The sequence below is a fragment of the Branchiostoma belcheri genome, unplaced genomic scaffold (genome assembly GCF_001625305.1).
Source record: "Branchiostoma belcheri isolate BF01 breed outbred unplaced genomic scaffold, Haploidv18h27 scaffold118, whole genome shotgun sequence".
In the NCBI taxonomy this organism is placed as follows: Eukaryota; Metazoa; Chordata; class Leptocardii; order Amphioxiformes; family Branchiostomatidae; genus Branchiostoma; species Branchiostoma belcheri.
Window position 1 is genome coordinate 1,014,311 of NW_017802580.1, and position 24,055 is coordinate 1,038,365.

Sequence of the window (24,055 nt, forward strand, 5' to 3'; positions counted from 1 at the left end):
GGTCCATAAATCATATCCATAACCCTTTTGTACCCAGGTATCAATATTCAGTACAACTACAACTCTTTCTAACGAGGACATACAGGTACTGACCTGCTAGAAGATGTCGTGCTTTCCAGCACCCCTGGAGCGACTTATTTATTTATTTATTCAACCTTTGCAACAAGTGGAAGGGAAGGGAGAAACAGGTGGAGACCACCTTTACAGGCTCCCTCCCCAAAGACATAAATGACATTGCAATCAATCATAGTTAAAACTAATTAAACATATTGCACAACATCGTAAGTAGACAATAATAACAATATATATAATTGCACAATTTCATAATAGCTAGATCTCTGCACATGTACATCCGGCCGTGGAAGTGCCCCATGTCTACCGTGGCCTTGTTGCCAGACATGTGGCACACCGACAAGCAGACGTCCACGTGCAGAGATTGTCAGTAACAAAATGATCATTAAATCTCTTGGTCAGCGATTTGACAAGACCCCGTTTGAATGTTAAAAGCTCGGACTGCCCCGAAGCGACAGCCCCCATGTCCCGGACTCTGACTTCCAGTCTGTTCCACTCAGCCACCAAGCGAGGGATGTAGGAAGTAGCGAATGTTGATGTTTTGCAGCGAACTGGCATTAGCATATGAGACCTACTACCTCTTGTTGGACGTGATGAAAATGAAACATAATTACGCATGTCTAAATCGTACACATTAGCCGTGGACTTAACATACAACATGATGTCAGCGATCTCTCTCCTATATGAAAGAGGTAACAGGTTGAGGTGAGCTAGTCTAGCCTTGTAGTCAAGTTCACAAACATCGGCATTTGCACCTATAATGAACTTGGTTGCCCGCCTCTGCACGCCCTCCAACAAGGACATCAGATATGTGCACTAATAGCCAAGCCTATGGCATAATTCTACATTATTGTAGTTGTTGAAAATATATGTTTTACAGACGTCCCCTTTTAACTTCAGATAAGTCTGACATATACAATCATATTGTATCGGTTGTGTGAAATTCAGGGAGAGTATGACATTTTTCATCGGCACCTTTGTTTGTTTATCTAAAGGTACCTTAGCAACTTGCAAAGTACTGTTTTTTTCCAAACGGTTTTGGAGGGAAAAGAGATGCTTATATATAAAAAGGCACGTGCGTCAATTAAAAATACTGAATGAGCCTAGGCAAGAACTTTGGTAGAAAAGCGTAATGCACTGTTAGTCTGTAAATGAAAGAGTTTATGCATGTCCGCCTACATGCACGTTTCAATCTCGCCCACAGATTGTTTATATTGTTTTATCTCCCTAAAACGAGAGGTATAGTTTTACTCTATGTCTCTTTCCCCGCCCCCGCACTATACTTTCCATGTACTAACCCCCCTCGACGCAAAATGACAAGTGGTAGACAAACATTAAAAAGTTTCCAAATTGACAGAAAGTGAAGTTTAGAATTTCTAGACCTGGTAATTTCTCAACCCTCACAAACATTTCTATTCACGGATTTAATTAATATTTCGCGATACATTTATGTTCCCAGTTTTTTGCGGTCCCTTCTGTACCGCGAAATAATCATCATTACCGTCAAAACATTCTTCGCCGCCTTTCTCTTGTCCAAATCTGCGACCACCGTTAACATATATTTCCGCGAACAGCTCCAGTTTTCTTAGATCATGAATTTTTGCTGAAAATGATAGATATGAAACATGCGTGGTACTAAGGCGGCAAATTGTTAGGTTATTTAGATATTAACAAATTCCAACTTCCATTTTACGTCACTACAAAAATTTTACAGAACAGTCATAGGGCTTAGCCTAGAAATTGTAAATATTAGAATTATCGTTGGATATCAATGTAAAAAAAAAACAGGCTAATGCCTGTACTAATAACCATTGATAAAAAAATGCTACCTTAGCTAGTATATATTTTCCCTTAACCGTTCTAACAGAAACAACGGATCAAAGTCTTTTCTTCGAATTAAAGACGTAGTAAACATCAGACGAAAAGATTGCAACCTACGGTGTCGGAATTCTCAGACAGGTGATGTCCTCTTTGACTTGCCACTTGTTTCTGTGCAGCAAAAAAAGTCCTACATCTGGGTATTGTAAGTCACTGAAACTAACAGATAGCAAAGGGACATGCTTTGAACCATCGAGACAAATCATAGAAATCCTTGATAATTTTTATATCAAAGTCTGCTTTGAGAAAAATAATTTACAATGTAACGTTAAAAAACATGACAATTTGCCCATTAGTATGCATTGTTTTATGGTGTACATTTATACATTGTTTTTGGAGAAAATAAGCTCACGTTATTGGAAAAGGTTAAACAAATTATTTTCTTTACAACAGTCTACTTTAACCATACCATGTATCACTTGAATGAACAAACTGTTCTAGAATTTTACAACGCTGATAAGTAAACAATTGGCATTATCATGAAATGTAAATCTTTTTCTGATATAGAAGGTTACAGATCACATTAAACTGCTTATCGTGGTCGGATAATCTTAAGGATCACGATACGGTTTGTTGTTTACGGTGTGCAACTTTTAACATCAAGTTTTAAAAATAGCAGATGAGGTTCCAGAACATTCCTTGAGTCTAATAAACATGAAATGTTCTATACTGCCAATATAAAGATGCATCTTTTTCTTAATTTCAAGGTTTAGTCTTGCTGATCTTCCGATACAATAGCATTCGACACCCTTGTCCTGCTAGCATTCCTGGCATAATATTTTTCAATAATTCCATGTCTTAATTAGATCATAGACCCCCATTTTTTTCTGCTCTGCAGTGGCATAGTTACGTCCGCGTTCGTTGCGTTTTGCTGCGGGGTGATGAGTTGCACGAGAAATACCCCAAATCGTACCTATACAGGGTGCTATATAGATGGTACTGTATGTGGAGAACAACAATTGTTGTGCCCCCCAGGACAAGGGTTAGGAAAATCTGAAATCAATTTCAGATGTATAAAATTACATATTACAAGATTGGTAACAAGATTGGGCAATCTAACCAGACTTGCACTTGGACCCATACTGGGTAGAACAGTGTGTAATTTTGTTCATTATCTAGATTAAAAAAAGGTGAAGCTACAGGATTTTTTTTCTTTTAAATATTCCCTTATATGGATTACATCGCTGCGTTTAAACGATTACTGAACCATCTTAAAGGTTGAATAAATATCTGACAGAAAACCATTTACATGTAAAGGCGATTCATATTTTTAATTCGTAAATCCGTAATGTATACCAGTACCCATCCAATTCTTGTCGTGTCAATCACGCCCCCTGCCGTTCTCTTGTTTTCAGTCCGTCAAAATTGCGAATAACTGCATGTAAATATGGACTCTTACACAAATGGAACTGCATACTGTTTGTTTTGAGTTGGACTAGTCCACAGTTCCTTATAAGTACGCGGTAGTCAACACAGTGCAATGGACATTGGGGATCACGCAGCAGGGATCGCCACGGTCTGGTTGGTATGAATATATTATTTGCCTCACTGAACTTTGGTCTAATGTGTCGCAGGCGAACAGGACCGACAAGGCCACCAAACTGTGCCACCTGGGGCTTTGCACACAAATACACTGCAGAAATCCGGACGGAAAATTCAACAAGCTACAGAAAAACACTTAAACGACGTGTTCGTCGTATCTAAAAATACCTCTATGCCGTGGCAAGACTTAAAAAAATTGTTATGAAAAGTTGCAATTTCCTATACAGCATCCAAGTTTCATTTTAACACTCCCTTGAGCAATGGCTGATGTGGATAACACTTATTGCTAACATCTTAGCCTCTCGGAGGCCTATTTTTCTACATTTTTTTCCTGTAATGGTTTTGTTTACATTGGACAGATTATTTGCTTCAGTGAATTTCGCCGTCTGGAGTTTTGCAGGTGAAGTCGACAGACAACATCGTAAACTCACCTGCGGGCACACAAGCCATCCAGGTGTGGCAGTTAGACCGTCTGTCTATCAAGACTCGGTCTTGTGGGATAGTCTTTAAGGATTGTCCGCAAGGTTTCTCGAAGATGTCGACAAAGAAGTTGTTCCCAAACGGCGAGGCATCTCCGGAAGGTTCTGTAGGTCGCCATGGAAACCGGTTGACCAATGGAATCGTCCTGGCGCTGTCAGGACTCGCGGCTGTGGTGAGTTTTGTCACCCTGATGTTCATGGTGCGGGAAATGGCCTCCATCCGGGAACAGCAAGTGGCTTTCATAAGGGATATACGGGATCAGGTGCTCCTGATTCGTGTCAAGCAAGAAAGAGAGACTGATGACAAGGTAAGGATGTTTTTGCCTCAAGTTTGAGCCCGTCTAACCATACCCTCCAAGCAGAGGTTGGAGGGTATGAGCACGTCGGTAGATTGTACTGCACCTGCGTGAAACCCGTAATGTATTGTGCATAGCACTTCGGTAGAACGTCTCATATAAGGTTGTATTCACGCATAAAAGGTTAACACTCCGTCTGTAGTTTCCAAATGTTATGTCGTGAAAGACATCTTCTGCAACAGGCAAAATTTTGATGCAACGTTGACCAAAAATCCACCGAAAACCGTGAAAATACAGGGTTCTGCGCAGGCACAGTACGTTCTGCCGACGTGCTGAGGGTATGGTTCTATACATATACATATACATATATATGTACATATACATATACATGTGCACCGTTTGTTCTGCCGATTTCCCCAGCACTCTCTGCTTGGAGAAATTCTAACCAAGGCTCTGTCAGCCTCGTAGCAAAGTTCCACCCTACTCAAACGTTGCACCAAACATTACAATCTTAATTCCAACTTATTTGTGGCATTTGCAAAAGTTGAAAAGATAAAACTATAGATGCTGCCCCGACGGCTGACTAAGCTATAGGAGAGAGAGAGAGTGAGTGTGATAGTTGATTCAACGCGTTGGAAATGCTTCTATTGCTTATGAACATAACAGAATGGTATTTGTGCACATTTATAGGTGAACGTAGGGATGATGCAACGCTTCGAAACGTTTCTATTATTTGGCAACATGATGAAAGAATGGGTGCACATTTTTGTGTGAACGTGGGGACGCATAACAACGTATTTATGGGCGAACTGCGCAGTCCAGACACAAAGTAGTGCGGCGCAGTACTTGAGAAAGATGCAGATATTTTTTTCGTGCAGGGCAGCAAGGTGAAAACTGTGATGAATTGTAGAGGAATGCATTGGGTTCGAGACCTTTTAATTTGAATTAGGGTAATTTTTAGCGGGGGTCAATTGGTGCTTGGATCCTGTGACGACCTAGTACAGTTCACATGTCACTCTCAAAGCGACATATAAAGGTGGCATTAAGGTGAGCTGGAAAACCTGTCAAATAGTTTCTTAACGTTTTGACGACCTCTTTGACATGGCCACCTCCCGAAGCCTGGTAGAGACTTAGCGGGTTACTGACAAGGTAACGCCCAAGCCTAGTTTTCACTCATGTGGAACGAATTTCCGAAGTTTGTAAAATCTTGTATTCAGATGGCAGAGCTATAGCAGCTTGACATGTGGACATGTCCACACCAAATATAGTATTCATCTTATCATCAACGTTCACGATTGAATTTAAAACTATTTGGAATAATTATATTACGTAGTTACCTGTGTGTCCTTGTGCGTGTACGATTGCAGCTACGTAAAAACTACACCAGACATTATGCTACATTTTTACAGAGGCCCCAATCATAGGGAACGATGTCAACAAATCAATGACCTAACCAACCACACCACTACATGTTTCTGCAGCTAATTTGGTTAAAAGATTTTAAAATTTGATTGAAAAATAGCAAGGTATATGACACGTTTCTACCGATGTACATTAACAATACATAGGTGTTCATTTAGCATTAAAGTAATTAAGGGACAGCCAATTAGCAACCGCATCCGCAAACAGGGTTGCACCTGTGTCCATATTTGGGCATTGAGCTCCTTGCTCTATGCCCAATGGTAGTCTTTATAACACTTTTGAAATTTGTTTTATTTTGTGTCAAGAGATTAAAATGTCAACAAATTCTCAAGGCCATGCTGCAGATCATGAGAACTACTGCTAGAAGTACATAAAGAGTTGTAATAAGCAGATATTGTGTTGTGCTCTAAATTGGAGACACGTAGACGATATAGTGCTTTTGTGGATTTGTGCTGTTATCAGTACAGTATGGCCTATGACAAACCTTATGACTGTAAATGTTCACTGAAATGGAGAGATAATTGCCATGTTAACAGTTCGTTTCGCCGCTCAACCCCTAGGGCCCCGCTCTTGACGTGGGCTCAACTGAAGACTGGCGACGTGATGACAGCGCCACCTTTTGGAAAAGTACTGAGAAGCACCGCAGAGTCAAGAGGGATTCGGAGGCCAACAGTGTACTCATTCACGGAAAACTTGGCGGTAACAAAGTTTTGCGAACCCTGCCTGTCTGTGTTTATGCTTCCGTGTGTGTGTGTGTTTGTGTGTATGAGTGTGTGTGAGTTTGTGTGTGAGTTTTGTTTAAACCTGTCGGGTTTTTGACTGAAAATATGTGATAATATGATATCGCGATATCGTTACATTTATCATTAAAGTTCTTAACAAATATTTATTAAACTATCAGGCCTTGGATGTCTGTCCGGAGCCCCCGGGAGGGATGGAAGAGACGGTCCCCAGGGCCCGCCTGGTCTGCAAGGCCCGGCCGGTCCAACCGGAGACACAGGAGACCAAGGACCCGCCGGGAGGGATGGTAGAGACGGTCAACATGGCCTGCCTGGCCTGCAGGGCCCGGTCGGTCCACCCGGAGACCCAGCCGGTCCTCCCGGAAACCCAGGCAGGAACGGCACAGACGGACAACAAGGCCCGCCAGGTCCACCCGGAGACGTCGGCGACCCAGGGAGGAACGGGGTGGACGGACAACAAGGCCCACCCGGTCCGCAGGGTCCGGCCGGACCTCCCGGACAGGTTAGCATAGAATCAAGCATATTTGCCTCCATGAAAAATGAAGGGTTTGTTTTTGCTTTGTATGTGTCATAACAATATCATAACGACTTTATGAATTATGATGATAGTCCATATGTTGGTATGTCTTAGGAATACAAATGTCAAGGTCAAATTTTGGCCTCCTGGTGGCTGATATTGGTAAGGAAAGAATCTCTGGCTTTGTATCTTCGACCCTAGTTAACTGACATCTTTCGCACCGCAGTCATGCCTCGTTCTGCTTTTAACTGAGCCACGGAATGCTCTTCAGGTCATGTTAAGATGTCGGAGGTTGTGAACAGTTTTACTTACTTTGTTTTACCTGTCCTGTTGACACCCGGCTCATTCCGAAAGCCGCATGACATTTTCCTAACGTCATTTAAAACTTGTCGCCTTTGTTACAGTGTAGCTGTACAACTCCTGCGGCCCCGACTACTCCGCAGGCAACGACTGTTCTCCCTACAGGTGAGTTGAAGTGGTCCGAGTATCTCACTGTTCTAATGGGCTACACGTGCGTATCTTGGGCGTATGTCACAAATTCACGACCTTCCCCTGAAGTTGTTTCTGAACACCACGTAAAGTTCGGCTGACGCACGGCAGAAGTCAGGTCAGATATAGGCCACTTCTTCTTTCTTATACTAATCGAAACGAATTTTAGTTCAAAGTGTTTTTATTTTATAAAACATTATAACAAAATTGAGATTTGAGTCGGATAGTTTTTTATTCCAAAGTTTAAGCGTTTCTAAAGCCGAAGAAATCGCATTTTTTCCATTTCCAAGACCAATAAATCCAGAATGCCACCATCTTTAAAAAAACCCGTCCGTCACAGATCGAGATTTTTGTCTTGTCTACAATTTAAAACATTTCTAGGTAACTTGAATTTGCTTAAGTTGCGATTGAAATACCATGTTTGCAAGCATGTCAGGCCGCGTGAGTAAGTGGATGGGATGTTTCAAATCCAAGTAAGAAAGATTTACGATCTTCAAGGTCACCCACATTGACGACAGTGACTTTGTTACATGTTACATATCCACTACAAAATGACAACATAGATGTGCTGGCCCGAAATCAGTTTATATTTGTGAACATGTGAATTCTTTTACTGTTAGGCGGAACGCATGTAAAAGGGGGCTTGACGTAGCGGGTGACCCCAGATCGAACGAACGTTCGGTTTGAATGACGTCATATCGAACATGATTTGGTTCGAAATAAGGTTGGAATATTTGTGCCCAAATTTGACTACCTTGTCCAGTGACTAATAAGTACGGCCTCTATGGTTCCTTTTCTATATACGTCTACTTTTTTTGTGTTTCCACAGTTATATAAAAAAAGTTCGGTCATACAGCGCATGATGTGTTACCAATAATGCCAAATCTTCTACTCTTTACTCTCCAACCAGAGGTTTGGGTTTTGGGGGTATTTTGGCGTGTTTTTCGGCTTTTTTTATCGGGGTTTCTCTTTTGCACTGAATTTTTTCCCAGCAATTGAAAAACACGCTAAAAATACCCCCAAAACCCAAACCTCTGCTAGGAGAGTACTACTCTTGTCTAACATGTCAGTGATACTGATTAGGTTATTGTTAGTTAGATTTGTTTATCACTCTGTCCCCTGCTACTTACCGTTTTCCAGAGGAAGACTGTGCTGCATATAAAGCCGCCGGACACACGACCAGTGGAGTCTACACACTTGGCCCACCCCTGTCCGGTGTAAAGGTCTACTGTGACATGGATACAGCAGGTAAATACACATTGTTCTAAGGCACATTGAGATCCATAATATACACTTTTGTACCGTGAATATACACATATGTTTAAGGTTTGAGTTCACCTTTGCTCACGCCACACAAGACATTTTGTCAAGCAATAGACATGTCCGACTCGTCCTAGAGGTACATTTTGTACAGTAGTAGTAGTAGTAGTAGTAGTAGTAGTAGATCCCATAACCGTAATAGACGTACAGACGCAAAAGTAAATTAATTATAGAAATGCACAAGTTGTATTGATTGGCAGCCTGGGTAAGGCTAATTAATCGATCGCATGTGCAAACCATATACATGTACCATCTGCGTTATTACCATAATACAGCAATACTCTTTCATATCCTACAAAGTAATAAGGATTCTTTTACAACAGATGGAGGTTGGACTGTCATCCAGCGGCGACAAGACGGGTCGGTTGACTTCAACCGGACCTGGGAGGGATACAAACAAGGGTTTGGGAACAAGACCGGGGAGTACTGGCTTGGGAACGAGAACATCCACCTCCTGACTGCTCATAAAAACTACAGGGTCCGGTTTGATTTACAGGATTGGGAAGGACAAACACGCTTCGCGGAATACAGCACATTTAGGTACTATGTACTCCTCCCTTCAGTCAATCTACATAGAAGCTATTGAAAAGACGGCGTGTAGAAATATTCTAGGTGGAAACTATGTTAACCATAACAGAGCATTAGAACAGGTGTCACTTACCCCTCCCCCCTCCCCAACTGTACCTGACACGCCGTAAACTTTGTGTGAACTTTGCACTGTCTATATCTAAATCTCCACCTTCCCCTATTGGCCGCCTCCGAAACGTGGTAGCTGACATAGCAGAGAACATCACAATGGTCGTTTGCGAGGGTAAACTTACAAGGAAGGTGTCGGGTTAGCAACGTTGACGAGTCCCAGGGGTAACTGGTAAATTTAGATACAAGAGTTCCACGATCTCATACCTTGGCCAAATGACATTGACCGGTGAACAAATTATACACTTTTATTAATTGATTTCGCAAATAAGAGCACCATTTACATTGGGTTGTATCCGTTGATCATATTCTCCACCCAATGACAGCCTGATCTTAACAAAAAAGGCTATTCTATCACTTCCTCATAGGTTTTGCAAATATGAAATGATTTGAAAAAATGATGTTTCTTGCTGTTCACCTTCACTTAACTTCCAATGCGGCAAGTATGAAATTCCCAGCAGTTGCTACTATGAAATTATATGAATTTCTTATTAAGTATGCAAATTACGTCATCATTTACATAATCTGTATCTTCAGATACACTCACACAAGGCACACTCACACAAATGTCAGATCATTTGGGTTTAATACCAGGACCTCAAGACCCCAAATGTACAGATTATGTCAGAAAATGGCAAAACAAAACGAATAAACCAATTCCTAATGCCAGTAGTAAAGAAAATCAATGTTTGTCCACTCTACCTTTATACCAAAGTTCAGGTCATTAGGCCCCCAAAATAAGAAATTGAATCCATTTATCGAAACATTAGAAGGATGAGAGGAAGAGACACGAGTAAAAACAATGCTCTGCTCCATACTTTCTAAATTCTATGGACTGAGCTAACTGAGACAAACCAATGCTAGAGAGTCAATTAGCTCCTGTTGTTTAACTACAGGAGCAATTTATAGTTTCTGGATACCTGTTCAACGAGAGATGCCGTTAGTCACTGACAAAAAGTATGGATTCTACTTCAAACGTCCGAGAGATTCCAAAACCTATCTGGATGTTTTATTGACGGTTTTCTTGTGCATTTTATTACATGGATATCTAACCTTCATCGGTTTGATTTGCTGTTCCTACCCAGGGTGTCCGGAGAGGAGGATCAGTATCAACTGGAGATCTCCGGGTATTCTGGCACCGCGGGAAACTCCATGAACATCCACAACAACCAGATGTTCTCCACCGTGGACAGGGACAATGATTCGGAAGGCAGCTGGTTCTGTTCTCGGAAGTGGGGAGGGGCAGGCTGGTGGTTTAGTATCTGCGGCTACACCTTCCTCAACGGCCGGTACCTGGGCAACTGTGGGGGCGCTTGTCCAAACTGGCAAGGCTTGGTGTGGTACCACTGGAGGGGTGAACGTTACTCTCTGAAGTCTGTGTCTATTAAAATCAGGCCATGATTATTCCCATGACCTTTGCTTATATTTAATCTGATTACACCTTCTAGTTATCCACACCAAATCATCAATCCTGCATGGCCTATAATGCTAACAAATAATGTTCTCTATTGTAGTTGCTTTTCTGTTACACACAGCAGAATGAGCTCATTTAAATGTACCGGTAATAGGGTCCATAGGGCTTCAAAGCTAACAAAAGTGTTCAGACATAGTCCTTTAGCAGATTAATATGATTTACTCTTAAATCATGCACATGTTGTCTCAATTATTTAAAGCATCACTTAAGCTACCTATATACAAAAAAAATGCAACGATCTTTCGACGATTTCTAGAGTTATCCTCCTTCAAATACAATATGTTAATAACAAAACACACCTACAGTTCCAAAACAAGCAGCTTGGCTAGGAAGGTCAAACTTACGTCACCTATTTCCAATCACAAAACCTAGCGACCATTTATAATTTGTGTCCCTGTCACTTCCAGAAATATCAAAATCTGGAAGTAGCATACTAAGTCGCCATCCACACACACACACACACACACACACACACACAGACACACACAGGCACACACACACAGACACACACACAGACACAGACACACACACACACACACACACACACACATAAACGCATAAAGATAGACAGACCGACGCTAACGAACGCTTCTTAAAACATAACCTTCTTGGTGAATATAAATACTATGGTAAGACAAGGGTAAAATGTTTTCACCCTTTAGGTGCACATCAAGAACTCGGCACAATACAAGAATATGTCATAACAAATACTGCACGAACAAGCCTATTGTGCTATAACTCATCGTACAAGCCAAAGAACAATCATATCTAGTGATAACAGGAAGGCTAACATGGCTAATGGCTACGTATACCACTACCCTCTAAATAAATCAGCTTTTGCAAACAGCATTTGAGGTGAAAGGGTCCAAAATCTAGAGTAAACTTTATTTCTTCGCATTTTTTCCTTGAGTAAAACTAGAAAATTCGCATTTCCCAAGAGCAGAATGCGAGAGCATGTCAGAGAATTTTGAAATTTTCTATTTTCTGAATAATTTTAAACTGTTGACTAAAATACTCTATTATGACAAGCATATATACATTAAGAACTTTTATAATTAAAAAAAGCACTCGTGACTTCGTGTCGGAATAAACGTTACATCATCTTAAAAAAAAACTTCGTCATACTCGACCAGCGAATGAAACAATCTCTATTCAAATCTATACATCGAATACAAATGTTGGAATAATTTTTAAATCTGTTCAGAAGTCAATCAAGAAATTCCTTTGGTGTGTATGTTTCATGGTAACATCTTTAGGAAATATTCAAGGATATCTTTCGAACATTTAGATGTAAGTATTTTGACATTGACCTTTCCTTTGTATTAGAATTGCAACTTTTACAATGGCCAATAATAAATAAACATAGTAATGCATTGCACTTGCTTTTCATGTCGTCTGTCCATTATTTTAGGTTTAAAATGCAATTTTTTTGTAAAATGCTTCGCATATTAAACTGCATGCAAAAGACGATTACAAAAACAAGTGCTTTTGAAAAAGCTGTCGTTTGCCGGTGTAGTCTGTAGGAAAGTTTGTTTTGTGTACGACTCTTCTGTTTTTTGAGGAGAGCAACTTGTGCTGGACACTGTAAAGATTAATATAATGTTCCATAGCGAGGAAGGGCGTTACTGCAAGCAACTGTGATTTTGGCTGATTAGTATGATATATACACAAAGGAGTAATGTGTGTTTTCCTTGGTTTGTGAGTTGCTGACGCTAAATTTCTAAGTATTATAAGCAATTGAAAATGTACATCGCAGTGATACAGTGAAAAGGTAATTCTAGTGTATCATACTTTAGCAAGACGTATTGGAAGTAGACTCACACATTTGGGTTGTACAACAATTTTCTTTATTCTTGTCTTTTGCAAAAAATATGTTTTTTTATGAAGTGATGATAAAGTCTTTGATTGAAATCTAGCTATGCTATACTACATACACATGTACATTGGGATTGTCACTATTGGCATGTAGATAGTTTAGGAAAAGATAACCAGAATTGATGCTCATTAGGAGCTAGTTCACGTCATTTTTAAGTGAGGAAATTAGATTCTTAATTATCAAATCTGAAATACAAAGATTTCTTATGTGATGTCAGGAGCAATTGATTTCAATTGTGCATGTTTTTTTATATTGACAGCTTGTCAATGGCCATACTACATGTAATATATTACCCATGGCGAGAATGTTAATCCCCAAGAATGCAATATCAGGCAACACTTGCCCATATAATGGAAAGAACAGTAATAACAACTAGTTTTTTTATGTTAAAATAATAAGTAGTAACGTTAACAACTAGTTTTTGAATGTTAAAAAGCAAAACAGCGGATGTTAAAAAGAAAAAAAAGACAGATGTCGAGACTTGAATAATAAGTTTTTGAGTGTTAAAAGCAAAACAGCGTCTGTTAAAAAGAAAATTAAAAAAAAAAGTTCCGCAGCGGGGATCGAACTCACTGCATGTAGACACCGACATTGCCACTACAGCCTCCTTACCAATTGAACCATTAGAGTAACCATGAAAGCCAGGCTTTAAAAGGAGTATTTATAAAACGAGTTGACATTCCTGAGGAAGAACAATTAACGTGAAATTATTGAAATGTTTAATTTTGTCAAACATAGAGCTGTGGTGACATTTTATCTTATAGTAGCCCAATTTTTAGCGCTTCATGTACATACGGGACCCCAAGCGCAGACAGCGCAGACACAATGACCCGACTCGGACAACAGAAAGATGACGTAATTAGGACCAACGAACGTACGTACCTACCTACCTACCTACCTAGGAGCATGTAGGAAAGCGAACACAATTTCGTTTGCCCGCCGTAGGGCGGGCAAACGAAAAAAAAGCATATTTGGGGCTCCGAATACACATCTAAGGTTGCATATAAACAAGATAACTTCTATATTTAAAGAAATTAAATATGAAATAGAATTCCGAGAATAGAAAAAGCATAGAATTACGTCATTTAGATAACAAATTTTACTGCGTCTTTTTCTTATTTTCAGTATGATTTTATTATAATCTTACCCATTAAGGTGATATTATGGTTCGTTGGACATAAAGATCTACAGAAAATCAACTCATACTAAACCTACTCAAACAAAGTTGGGCACCAAAAACGGGTTAACTTTGACCTACGTTATGGTAATGGCAGACATACATCAAGGACAGTACTCTTGAGACAATTCAACATGATTTAATCGTCTTTATTCCTTAAAAAATATGAGCACAAACACTAAACCTGAAACCATATGTGTATGTACAATTTAATCTACTGACATTGTGTTAAACTGAAAGTATAGTCAAAATATATTTACATTCTGTTGAATCAAAATCCGGAACAACTCCATTTTACCTCAATGGTTATTAGATCATAGAAATGACCATGTGTTTGTCATTGTTGTCCACATGAATGAAACATTTCATCATTCAAAGGATGGAATTCCTATAGAATTTTATATCAGTCAATCTCTATGATGGCAAGACTGCCAGCTCTACCCCGGTTGAACGGAGTCACGTTAAGTCCTGTAGCGGGCTGCCCTGTTGGCATGTTCTGTTCGCTCCCAAAGCCCGCCCCGGTACCGCTCCGCTGATTTAGGGGAATCTGTTCATCCTGTGGGTTCACGCGGTTTGCCCGTATCATGGTGGTTAGTGCCTGGTAGATCGTTGTAATGTCTCGACGGAGGCTCTGTCGTAAGTCCGGTGTGCGGATGATGCTTGCGACTGGATTGATCGCCGAGTTAAACGCCATCAGCAATGGCCCCAACAAGGATACTCCGAAAGTGTCCCCGGTCGAGAATGGGCACTTCTCCCCAGCCTTAATGCAGGCTGGGATGAGTATCATGGGCAAAAGCCAGAAGATAAAGGCCGCTACTACCTGAATCATAACAGTCCTGGCCTTGTGCACGCTCCTTTGGTATTTTCTTTCTGCTGCATCGTTAGGCTGATCTTGCAATGCGTTGTGATCGTTGTGCCCCCCTGCCTGCCCAAGTCTTCTCTTTTGCCGTTCTTTGATGGCTATATACACACTTATATTCGTGAACAGCATAACACAGATTAGCAACAAGATTGTAATGAATTCAAGAGCAACGGCCGCTAAAGGAAAAATGTCCAAACACTTTAAATCTGGCATGTCTAGACAGTTCCATCCCATACTAGGCGTAAAACCAAACAGGGTCAGAATAAGCCACGAAGTAACAATCGCCACACCTGCGTCACGTCTGGCACTGTGAGCATGGGTGTGGAAGAATATAGGATGTCTTATTGCAACATAGGTGCTTAACGACAATAGGCATAGTGCTGATGCAGACATCATCTGACTATATACTATGAAAGTAGCAATATTCAGTATGAAATACAATCTGCTCAATCCTACCACTTGGGCTACAGCTTGACATCGTACGAGGAGTCCTGTACCTGCTAACATGTCTGCCACGGCAAGGTTTGCCATGAACATGTAGATCTGTTTGCGGAGCTCTGGTGTTCTAATGATTCCCCAAAGTACGGCAGCGTTAGAAATGATAATATGAAGTCCTGTCAGCCAAAAGGCGACGGTAAGTCCTGTTCCAAACTCAACAAAGTCCGTGTACGCGGAGCAGGCTTGTTCGGCTTGGTTGTAGGATGACTTGTTTTGCAGGTGCCACAGGATACAGGGAATCTGCCTGTTGAATTCTCTTGCCGATGTCCTGCCGGTAACGGGCGATGCCAGAGAGCTGTTGTTAAACATGGCTGACTTGGATGTGGACAGAAGTCAGCCGGACGGAGAATCCTGTGAGCAGCGGGCGTCTGCGGTGGAGTCGACCGCCAGAATAAAGCAAAAGACTGCGCACTACCCAGAGCGCTGTCAATCCAATTTGCATGTGGCAGAAAAAACATTCCAAGCCACAAGTCACTTATGGGATTTCTTTTGATTACCAAGGATAACAACTCAGGATATCATACAAGCAGATATGCAATTAAGTGACAGGAATTCGTGGTGACGTTTTCCTACGTCATAACGTACACTCTGTCTGAAAGGCGCATTCCTTGTAGGCAAAACACGGTTATTGCAATGGCGTGTGGATTTTTTATTAACAAAATTCAAACACATGACCATTCGCAAAACCCGTGTTCCGTGCGCCATTTACATTTTCATCAGAAAATAATAATTCCATTTAATCCCTACCCAACACAAGGCATAACTGAGCATTTAAAGATCACCTGTCGCATCTAAGAAGGACAGTTCTTTGTACATGTATCCGCCGATGCTTTAGTTTTACTATAAAATCAAGCCTTATACCATTTTGAAACGAAGAGTCGTTTCCTACCTTTTTTTTCTTTACTTTATTCCATTGAAAATACAACCAGGCATGACATGTGATAGCCAGGCAGCAACAACATATACAAACTGTCATAACATTGCCAAAGTGAAGCAAATGACTGCGTATTATCAATTGCCAAGAGAAGTGTCAAGTGTAGCCTGGGTGCCATCCGATCTGTAACAGCAACCCCGAAAAAATCGTGTGCTAGAAAAATTTAAACCACAGTTCAGGTATGATTGATTTCTTTTACCAAGAACAAGACAGAATGATTATTTTACAGGTATTAATTGAGTGACAGGAATTCATAGAGACGTTATGCAGGTAGGAACAATATTTGCACCAAAGGTACAATCCTCGGCGGCAGAAACTCATTTAGATTTGGAATTTTTATTCATATTGGTTAACAGAAGGTAATGGTAAAAGGTATTTTTTCGTGCGTCAGTCAGATTTTTGCCAGCTGACATTAAATTCATGTAATCCCCCAACCGCCACAGATTACTGAGTGCTAAAGTTTCACGTTTCACAGCTAAGTAGGACTTACTTAGGCCATGTTGATTTGATTATATGGATGACATCCACGCGCGCATGATGAGTTTTCGGCCGTTTCCAAAAAAAAAGTTTTCAACCATACTGCAAATCGTACAAAACAGTTGCAAAATGAGCAAAAATATACCATAAGTTAAGAAAACAATTAATAAAAACTATACCAATGTCGTATAATGCTAAAATCAAACGACAAAAGACGAAATTGTAAAGAAATGAACTTGAAGACTAGATTATTTGCGAAACCATATTCTGTGCCATTTGCTCAACCCTCATGACCTCGTAGATTTCATAATGAAAAGAACTTTTTTTTTTGGCAAAACTTTTTTTTATTCGCACGCTCGCATCAGTTTTGGGGTCCCCGGAGGATGTCATCCATATAATCAAATCAACATGGCCTTACATGCAGCTGTCGATGTTTTAGCTACAATGTGAAGAAAAAATCTAACTCACAAAATCAAGTCAATCTGGCCCTACACCGTTTCAAACGACATTTCCTTGATGTTAATTTGAGTGGTTACCAAGGACAACAACACAGACTAATATACAGAGTTGCAATTGAGTGACTGGAATTCGTTGTGACGTTTATCTGGCGCATTTCTCAGCGGACAAAAGTCGTTATTGGTATGGCCTGTGGACTTTTTATTACTATTGGTTACCACAAGAATGTGAAAAGGCATGCTCCGTACGTCATCTACATTCTTATCCGATGAAATTGAATTCAATACATCAAACCGACATATATACAGAGTAATGGCGTTTCACCTGTCATGGCTAAGTGGAATTACTTGTACATGTGCCTATCGATGTTTTTGCTTAGTATAAAGCACAATGCCGTCCACAAAAGCAATCAGTCTGGCGGTGATTAAATCAGGGCTGCAAAGTTCCCACCTTTCCTATAACCCGAAATGTGTTCGATCCATGTAATTCGAAACGAACCCGCGTTCCATTTAGGGGTCACCTGCGGCCATTGACAATAAATCGAAAAAAAAGTCCTCCCCTTTCGTGCTTCAGAACAGATTTAAAAAAAAAGAAGAAGAACACTCTTCTAAAGATATAAACCGTTTCCAGGACAGTACATACACCCTTTCATTGTTGTGGACATATAACTTGTAGCAAAGCTACTGTCATGTCCGCGGGTAATACAGAATTCTAGAAGCCAAGTATCAAACTCAACCACTTGTACGGTCTGTATAAGTGGAGTCATTTTAAACATTTGGTTTGCGCAACCTGAACAATATAGCCAGCTTTACTCCCGACCTACACCTAACCACGGTTTGGGTACGTAGTTTGACAAGGGGTCAAGTTCGTGAATGTGACAGGGGCTTTAGAATAAACGTTAGAATAGACTTTTGAGTGGAACAACGATTTTGATTTGTTCTCTACGGTTGTTTGTCTCTAAGTAATCTCATGTATTTATTTTGTAGAATTTGGTTACCTGCGTTATTTTTGTTTTACATACAATTCTCTGTTACTTCTGTTTAAGTATTAACTTATGTTTTATTATTTCTGTAAACTGGGCCCCACTAAAAACAACTTGTCAAAGCTGAGTTGGGCTACCCAGGTGTGTGAAAATGAAATAAAAAAAATAAATAAAAACTTAAAATGAGTGTAATAGTATACCTGCAATCTGCAGCATCATATGTTGGAGCTGACATTACTGATATTACTTAAAGATAAAAACTACAGAGATTACGTTGTAAACAAGGCTTCTTTGATGTATGTTTTCATTCGCGAACTTATCGGCAACTCAGCTTCCAAGTCGTCCCAGGTGTCTCGAAGCAAACCAGCTGTTGTAACGTCTTCTTCCTGTAGACGAGCGATGACCGGCGTCACCTTGTCATACTGTACAACACACGGATATTACAATTATTATGAATGCCATTTTAAACTAAAATTCAAATTGTACAACAAAAAAGAGAAACAGACTACATAACATATGTTTTATAAACGTGTAAGCACTGTAGAAAAAAATCATATTTCTAATGGAACAAGACAAAAAATCCGTCGAAAAACATTCTAAAACTATTCTTATGTCTCTACTATAACAGAAAAGCGAGGAGATGTTGAATTGATTTATCATTAAATTTTAATGATAGTTTTATTTCGACTCTGTTGAACTATATCTGTTAAACAATTTGTGATCTGTACTTGGCTCGGTGTAGCAAAAAGCGTCATCTATCCATCAAATGTATTCAACTGACACTCTATATACAAGTTATGCCCTACACGCGTCTGTCACATTTTTCAAGGCAAAAATAACTGGTTCAACCTCAGACTGAAACTCATTGACTGGTTATATTTCGCACTTCAGCTAGGTGTCGCTGCTGCACTCCTTAGATTGATGAGGAGGGTGTTTGGATAAGAAAATCGACTCCAGCCATGAATCATGATGGGAAGGGGATATCACTCAGTCAAGTTTTGGACCACATTCCTCAAAACAGCGACACCTAGCTGTAGTGCGAAGTAAAACAAAGTCCTGACTAAGTTAAGAGACAACGGTCATCTAAGCGTGGGCTAGCTTTATTTAAAAAAAATCCTTAGTTTCTACATATTAACTTTCCTCTTTTTTTAAAGGCAAGACCTACCGGGATGTGTCTGTAGTCGCAAAGCCGACGGAAGAAGTCTTCGATAGTCTCTGTTGCAAAATCCTTAGCTGGTAAATGAAAGTGAAATACATTAACATCATTCGTAGCAATTTTATTTGTCTTTCTTAAGAATGGCAGAGATCGGAATGCATGAAATACATTAACAATTTCAATCACTGAATACTCTTGGACTGGCGTTAATAAAATGGGAGTCTGCAGATCCAAATTGGGCAATATAGTTTTGGCGCAGATGCATTTCCATTGTTTGCACGCATACTTCTAAAAAGTTCTGACAATAATGAATGAATGAATGAATGAATGAATGAATGAATGAATGAATGAATGAATGAATGAATGAATGAATGAATGAATGAATGAATGAATAAATGAATGAATGAATAAATGAATAAATGAATGAATACACGAATGAATGAACTTTATTGCTCGACAGTTGTACATGGTACAATGTATGGCATCAATAACAATGTGATCAATACAATCAAGTCTATTCTAAGAGACTACTTTACTACAGGAGTATGAATGAAAAATGGCTTATGACATGATGTGCGTTAGGCGTTGCTATCTGTTACAATACTTTCTCTTTTTTGGAATGCACTGCATATATATTGGCCTAAATACATAGATATGCAGTCGGGACATAAGTATATTGAAAATTTCTATGTCTTTGGGAGAGGTTTACGAGTAATTGTTACTTACCCGCAGCTGTTTGTCTTGCCTCTGTAGCGTATTGCTGCTGCTGCTTGTGAATCTTCACGTATCTCTCCCCCACCACGAGCGCGGCGTTGAGTATTTCCATCGCGCGGAGCTCAGTGTTGAAGTCCCGCTCAGGGTGGTGTGTGTAGTTCTCAATGAAGTAGACGTGGCTTGGCTGGCTTCCTGTTGCAGCGGAGGCTTTCGTCTTGATCTGGTCCAGCTGACTCTTGTCCCTCACCTGGTCAGCGTGCGTCACAACAGTCACTGGGGCAATGCCTTGAAAAATGGAATTATAGATACATAATATGGTGATCAGACTTTCCAAACAAACGCCTCAGCAGTTCCAGAACAAGCTGCTAGATGACTCAACATTTTCACGAGCACCAGAACTAAAAAAAAAAATCGGACCATAGTATGTCCAGATCACGAGACATAAAGACCGGAATCCAAGTAAATTCATACAGCATTCATGTTTATACTAAAACCTTTATGACGATCCGTACATATCTTCTTGATATATCGTAGCAAACCACATGTACGCACACACACACACACGCGCGCGCGCGCGCGCGCAAACATACATGCACACACAAACGCTACAAAACACAGAAGGTGTCCAATAGTTTCAAAGTATATGTGGAATCAATTGCATTTTTATATTAGATCATTAATGTCGTACCTCTGGGTCTCATAAAGTCACGAATATGTTTCAGGTTGGTAGCGTGTGTCCCGTTGAGAAGCAGTGGATCTTGTGCAGACAGTACAAAGACTACAGCATGGAGCCAGTGGAGGAAGGTGTCCCGACTGTCGTCACGATCCACCTCAGTCGCACTTCTCAGGTCCATCTCCTCTCCTGGCCGGGTCCGCCCATACACGATGTTAGTCATGGCCATCAACTCTTTCTCATTGAAGTTGGAGAAGTCGCGAGTGTCGACCAAGCAGAACTTGCCACCAATGTCGCCAAGGTACTCTTGGACGAGAATTGTGCCTTCCGTTTGGCTGGCTTCGGTCCTACGAGTTCCTGAATGTGAATGAAATGAGTAAAATGCTTGTGTCTTGTATATACATGTAAGGGTCATGGTTCATAGCTTCATTAAACTCAACCATGCAAGCAAACGTTATTGTATTATCAGGGCCATATCATTATTAAAGGCAGGGTTAATGACATTTAATTTGACAACCCACAAGCCATTTTAGCAAATAGTACTAAACATATCATTTTAAGAATCCTTGTAAAAGTCACGTTACCAGGCTGCAACGTTAACCACCACAAAAAACTAAAATGTTAAGTACAGAACATGGCTTTTCTCAAGTAGTCTCTGATCTAGAACATAGCAGTTTGTTTTCCTCGTTTCCACTGGATGCAATCAGTATGGACGTTGTGTATATTTTAAATACTTTGTATATGTCTTTGTATATACCTTATTTAGATGTCCATGTATTCTCTCTTAATTTTTTATGTGACAAATGGTACTCAATTCAGGGAGTAGTAGTTATTCTCCCCCTACTGATGTACATTTGAATTAGTGCAATAAAGAAACTGAAAAGCATGCTGCAAATTTAAAGGCCTGCACTGCATATAAAAGTCGATATATAAGCATGGCTTAAAGTATGCATCAGGGTTCCTTTTTTATTAGTTGATTAGTTGACTAAAAGAACACTTTTCAACGTGCTTAGAGACTGGTTTCCATATTCAGTGCTGAAGTAAGGAAACCTACCCTCTGTCGTAAGCCTTAAAGCCCGCTCACAGGTGTTGATGAAGCTGCCTTTACCGGACCCGGGTGGCCCAAAGACACCAATCCGTAAGCTGTGGTCACTTTGCTGAATGTCACTTACGTCAGTACACGCGAAGAAACGTGAACCGTGCTTGTCACCAAAACGGTATTTCAACAGCTTTTCCCTCTCACTGAGTGCTTGCTGTTGCGAATTTTTGAGGTGCTCTTTGTGTTTTTGTTTCTCCTGCTCCTCTTGTTCTAGTAACTGTCTTCGTTTCTCAACTTCTTCTACCTTTCTGTGTTTCCTCTCGACTTGTTCCCTTATAGCCCCAACTCTCTTTCCCTTTGCCTGTTTATCGGACAAGTCCGTGTGCCTTTTAATGTACACGACCCGAGGTTCATTATATGACCACTTGGTCTTTGTACTTTTCTGTGGAGAAACGACACACACATATATATATAATGTTCGGATGCAGGATTTCTTCATGGAGCAGAAGCATTGCAACAGAAATGCAACATCATTGCAACAGTAATGCAACATCATTGCAACAGAAATGCAACATCATTGCAACAATAATACAACATCATTGCAACAGTAATGCAACATCATTGCAACAATAATACAACATCATTGCAACAGTAATGCAACATCATTGCAACAGAAATGCAACATCATTGCAACAGAAATGCAACATCATTGCAACAGTAATGCAACATCATTGCAACAGTAATGCAACATCATTGCAACAATAATACAACATCATTGCAACAGTAATGCAACATCATTGACAACAATAATACAACATCATTGCAACAGTAATGCAACATCATTGCAACAGTAATGCAACATCATTGCAACAGTAATGCAGCATCATTAGCAACAGTAATGCAACATCGATTGCAAAGGTAATGCCACATTACTGACCAAAAGTAATGCAACACCAATTGCAACAGTAATGCAACATCATTGCATCATTAATGTACTAGCATTGCAATTATAGTAATGCCACATCATTGCAAAAGTAATGCAACAGCACTGCTGAAACACATTGCAACAGTAATGCATAGCAGAGTAACAGTTATGCAACAGTAATGCAACAGTAATGCAACAGTATTGCAACAGTAATGCAGCAATACTACTCGGTGTCGCAAGATAGGCACGTTTCTGCCATGCTTACCGAGATGGTAGGGCTCACAGAGGGCTGCTCATGGCGAGTTGCAGATGTCATCGTTGAACTCGGAAGCTGCTGGCCCGTCTGCACCATGTCTGAGAATATGATAACATAGGGATATTTTCGATATATCTAATGTCTTTGCTATTCTATAGTTAACACGACCTTGTTGAATGTTACAAAAATTTGACGGCCATTGTATAAAATAACACATTGAGGCAGACATTTGTAATACTGTGCCCATGTATTAACATACATGGGTTGCACCTATACAGTGCCTGTATATAGATTTTGGTTTACATGCATATGTTAGAATGTTTTCTAACGCAGGCGATAATTTAAGTATTTATATTAAGAACAAAAAGCTTTCAAGAAACCCCACCTCGTGTGTTGAAATATTCTGTCCACTGACGGTACTGTCTCTCCAGCATGACAACACGCATTGCCAAGTTTTGGCCAGCAGCAGCGCGCATCTCGTCAGCGACAAGACGGTCAGTGAACTGACGACTGAGCCGTCCTGACTTATAGTCTCTACCTAAAACCTTTTCTAAGGTTGACAGATTGCTTGGGGCTAGATAAACAATGACGCAGCCCATCTTAACCTCAAGGACGCGCAAACTTTTCTGATAAAGGTCGTCTAATAATTTTCCTGTCCTTTCTGCGATAGTTTCTACCGAGAGTAGGCCTTCTGCTTCCTTCAACAATCGCAGCTGGCTTCGCCCGACATTCTCAATCAATTCGAGCTCCTTTGCTTTCTCATTCTTCAGAGTTTTCTCTACCGACTGTTCTTCGCTGTTCCCTGCGCCACAGACATTCTCTTCTACACGGCCAGTGACTTGTTCTGAGTCGCTGGAATCACTTGAGGACGAAGGAGGCCCCGGGTAGAGAAGCATTTGGATTGCTGAAATAACCACAAAATAAACATCAGTTAAACGCACAGTCTAGTAGACACATCTGAACTTTGAATTTGTGTTTTTTTAAAGATAGATGTCCATATAGACTTCCTGTATACGTCAGCAAAATCCATGCACTTCCAGCAATGTCTACAGGTGCGTTTGTGCATGTGTCTGTGTGCTTACACTGTTTCAAATGTGTTTCTTTT

The 24,055-nt window shown here is 40.3% G+C and overlaps 3 protein-coding genes across 3 annotated transcripts; 1 reads left to right on the forward strand and 2 right to left on the reverse strand.

Annotated features, from left to right (window-relative positions):
- The first annotated feature begins 3,992 nt into the window (after positions 1 to 3,992).
- Positions 3,993 to 11,436, forward strand: LOC109462528 (ficolin-2-like). The gene is made up of 7 exons (XM_019759080.1): positions 3,993 to 4,279; positions 6,250 to 6,388; positions 6,591 to 6,931; positions 7,351 to 7,411; positions 8,576 to 8,683; positions 9,079 to 9,295; positions 10,537 to 11,436. Exons 1-7 carry the CDS (start codon positions 4,028 to 4,030, stop codon positions 10,850 to 10,852), a joined length of 1,434 nt encoding a protein of 477 aa, XP_019614639.1. The 5' UTR covers positions 3,993 to 4,027; the 3' UTR covers positions 10,853 to 11,436.
- Positions 11,437 to 14,381: 2,945 nt separating this feature from the next.
- Positions 14,382 to 16,185, reverse strand: LOC109462530 (sphingosine 1-phosphate receptor 1-like). The gene has a single exon (XM_019759081.1). It carries the CDS (start codon positions 15,645 to 15,647, stop codon positions 14,382 to 14,384), a length of 1,266 nt encoding a protein of 421 aa, XP_019614640.1. The 5' UTR covers positions 15,648 to 16,185.
- Positions 16,186 to 18,318: 2,133 nt separating this feature from the next.
- On the reverse strand, positions 18,319 to 23,846 carry LOC109462531. The gene is made up of 7 exons (XM_019759082.1): positions 23,336 to 23,846; positions 22,960 to 23,048; positions 21,785 to 22,211; positions 20,746 to 21,087; positions 20,070 to 20,342; positions 19,353 to 19,420; positions 18,319 to 18,609 (listed from the first exon to the last, which is right to left on the reverse strand). The coding sequence occupies exons 1-7, from the start codon at positions 23,844 to 23,846 to the stop codon at positions 18,457 to 18,459; spliced, it is 1,863 nt and encodes a 620-aa protein (XP_019614641.1). The 3' UTR covers positions 18,319 to 18,456.
- Positions 23,847 to 24,055: the final 209 nt, after the last annotated feature.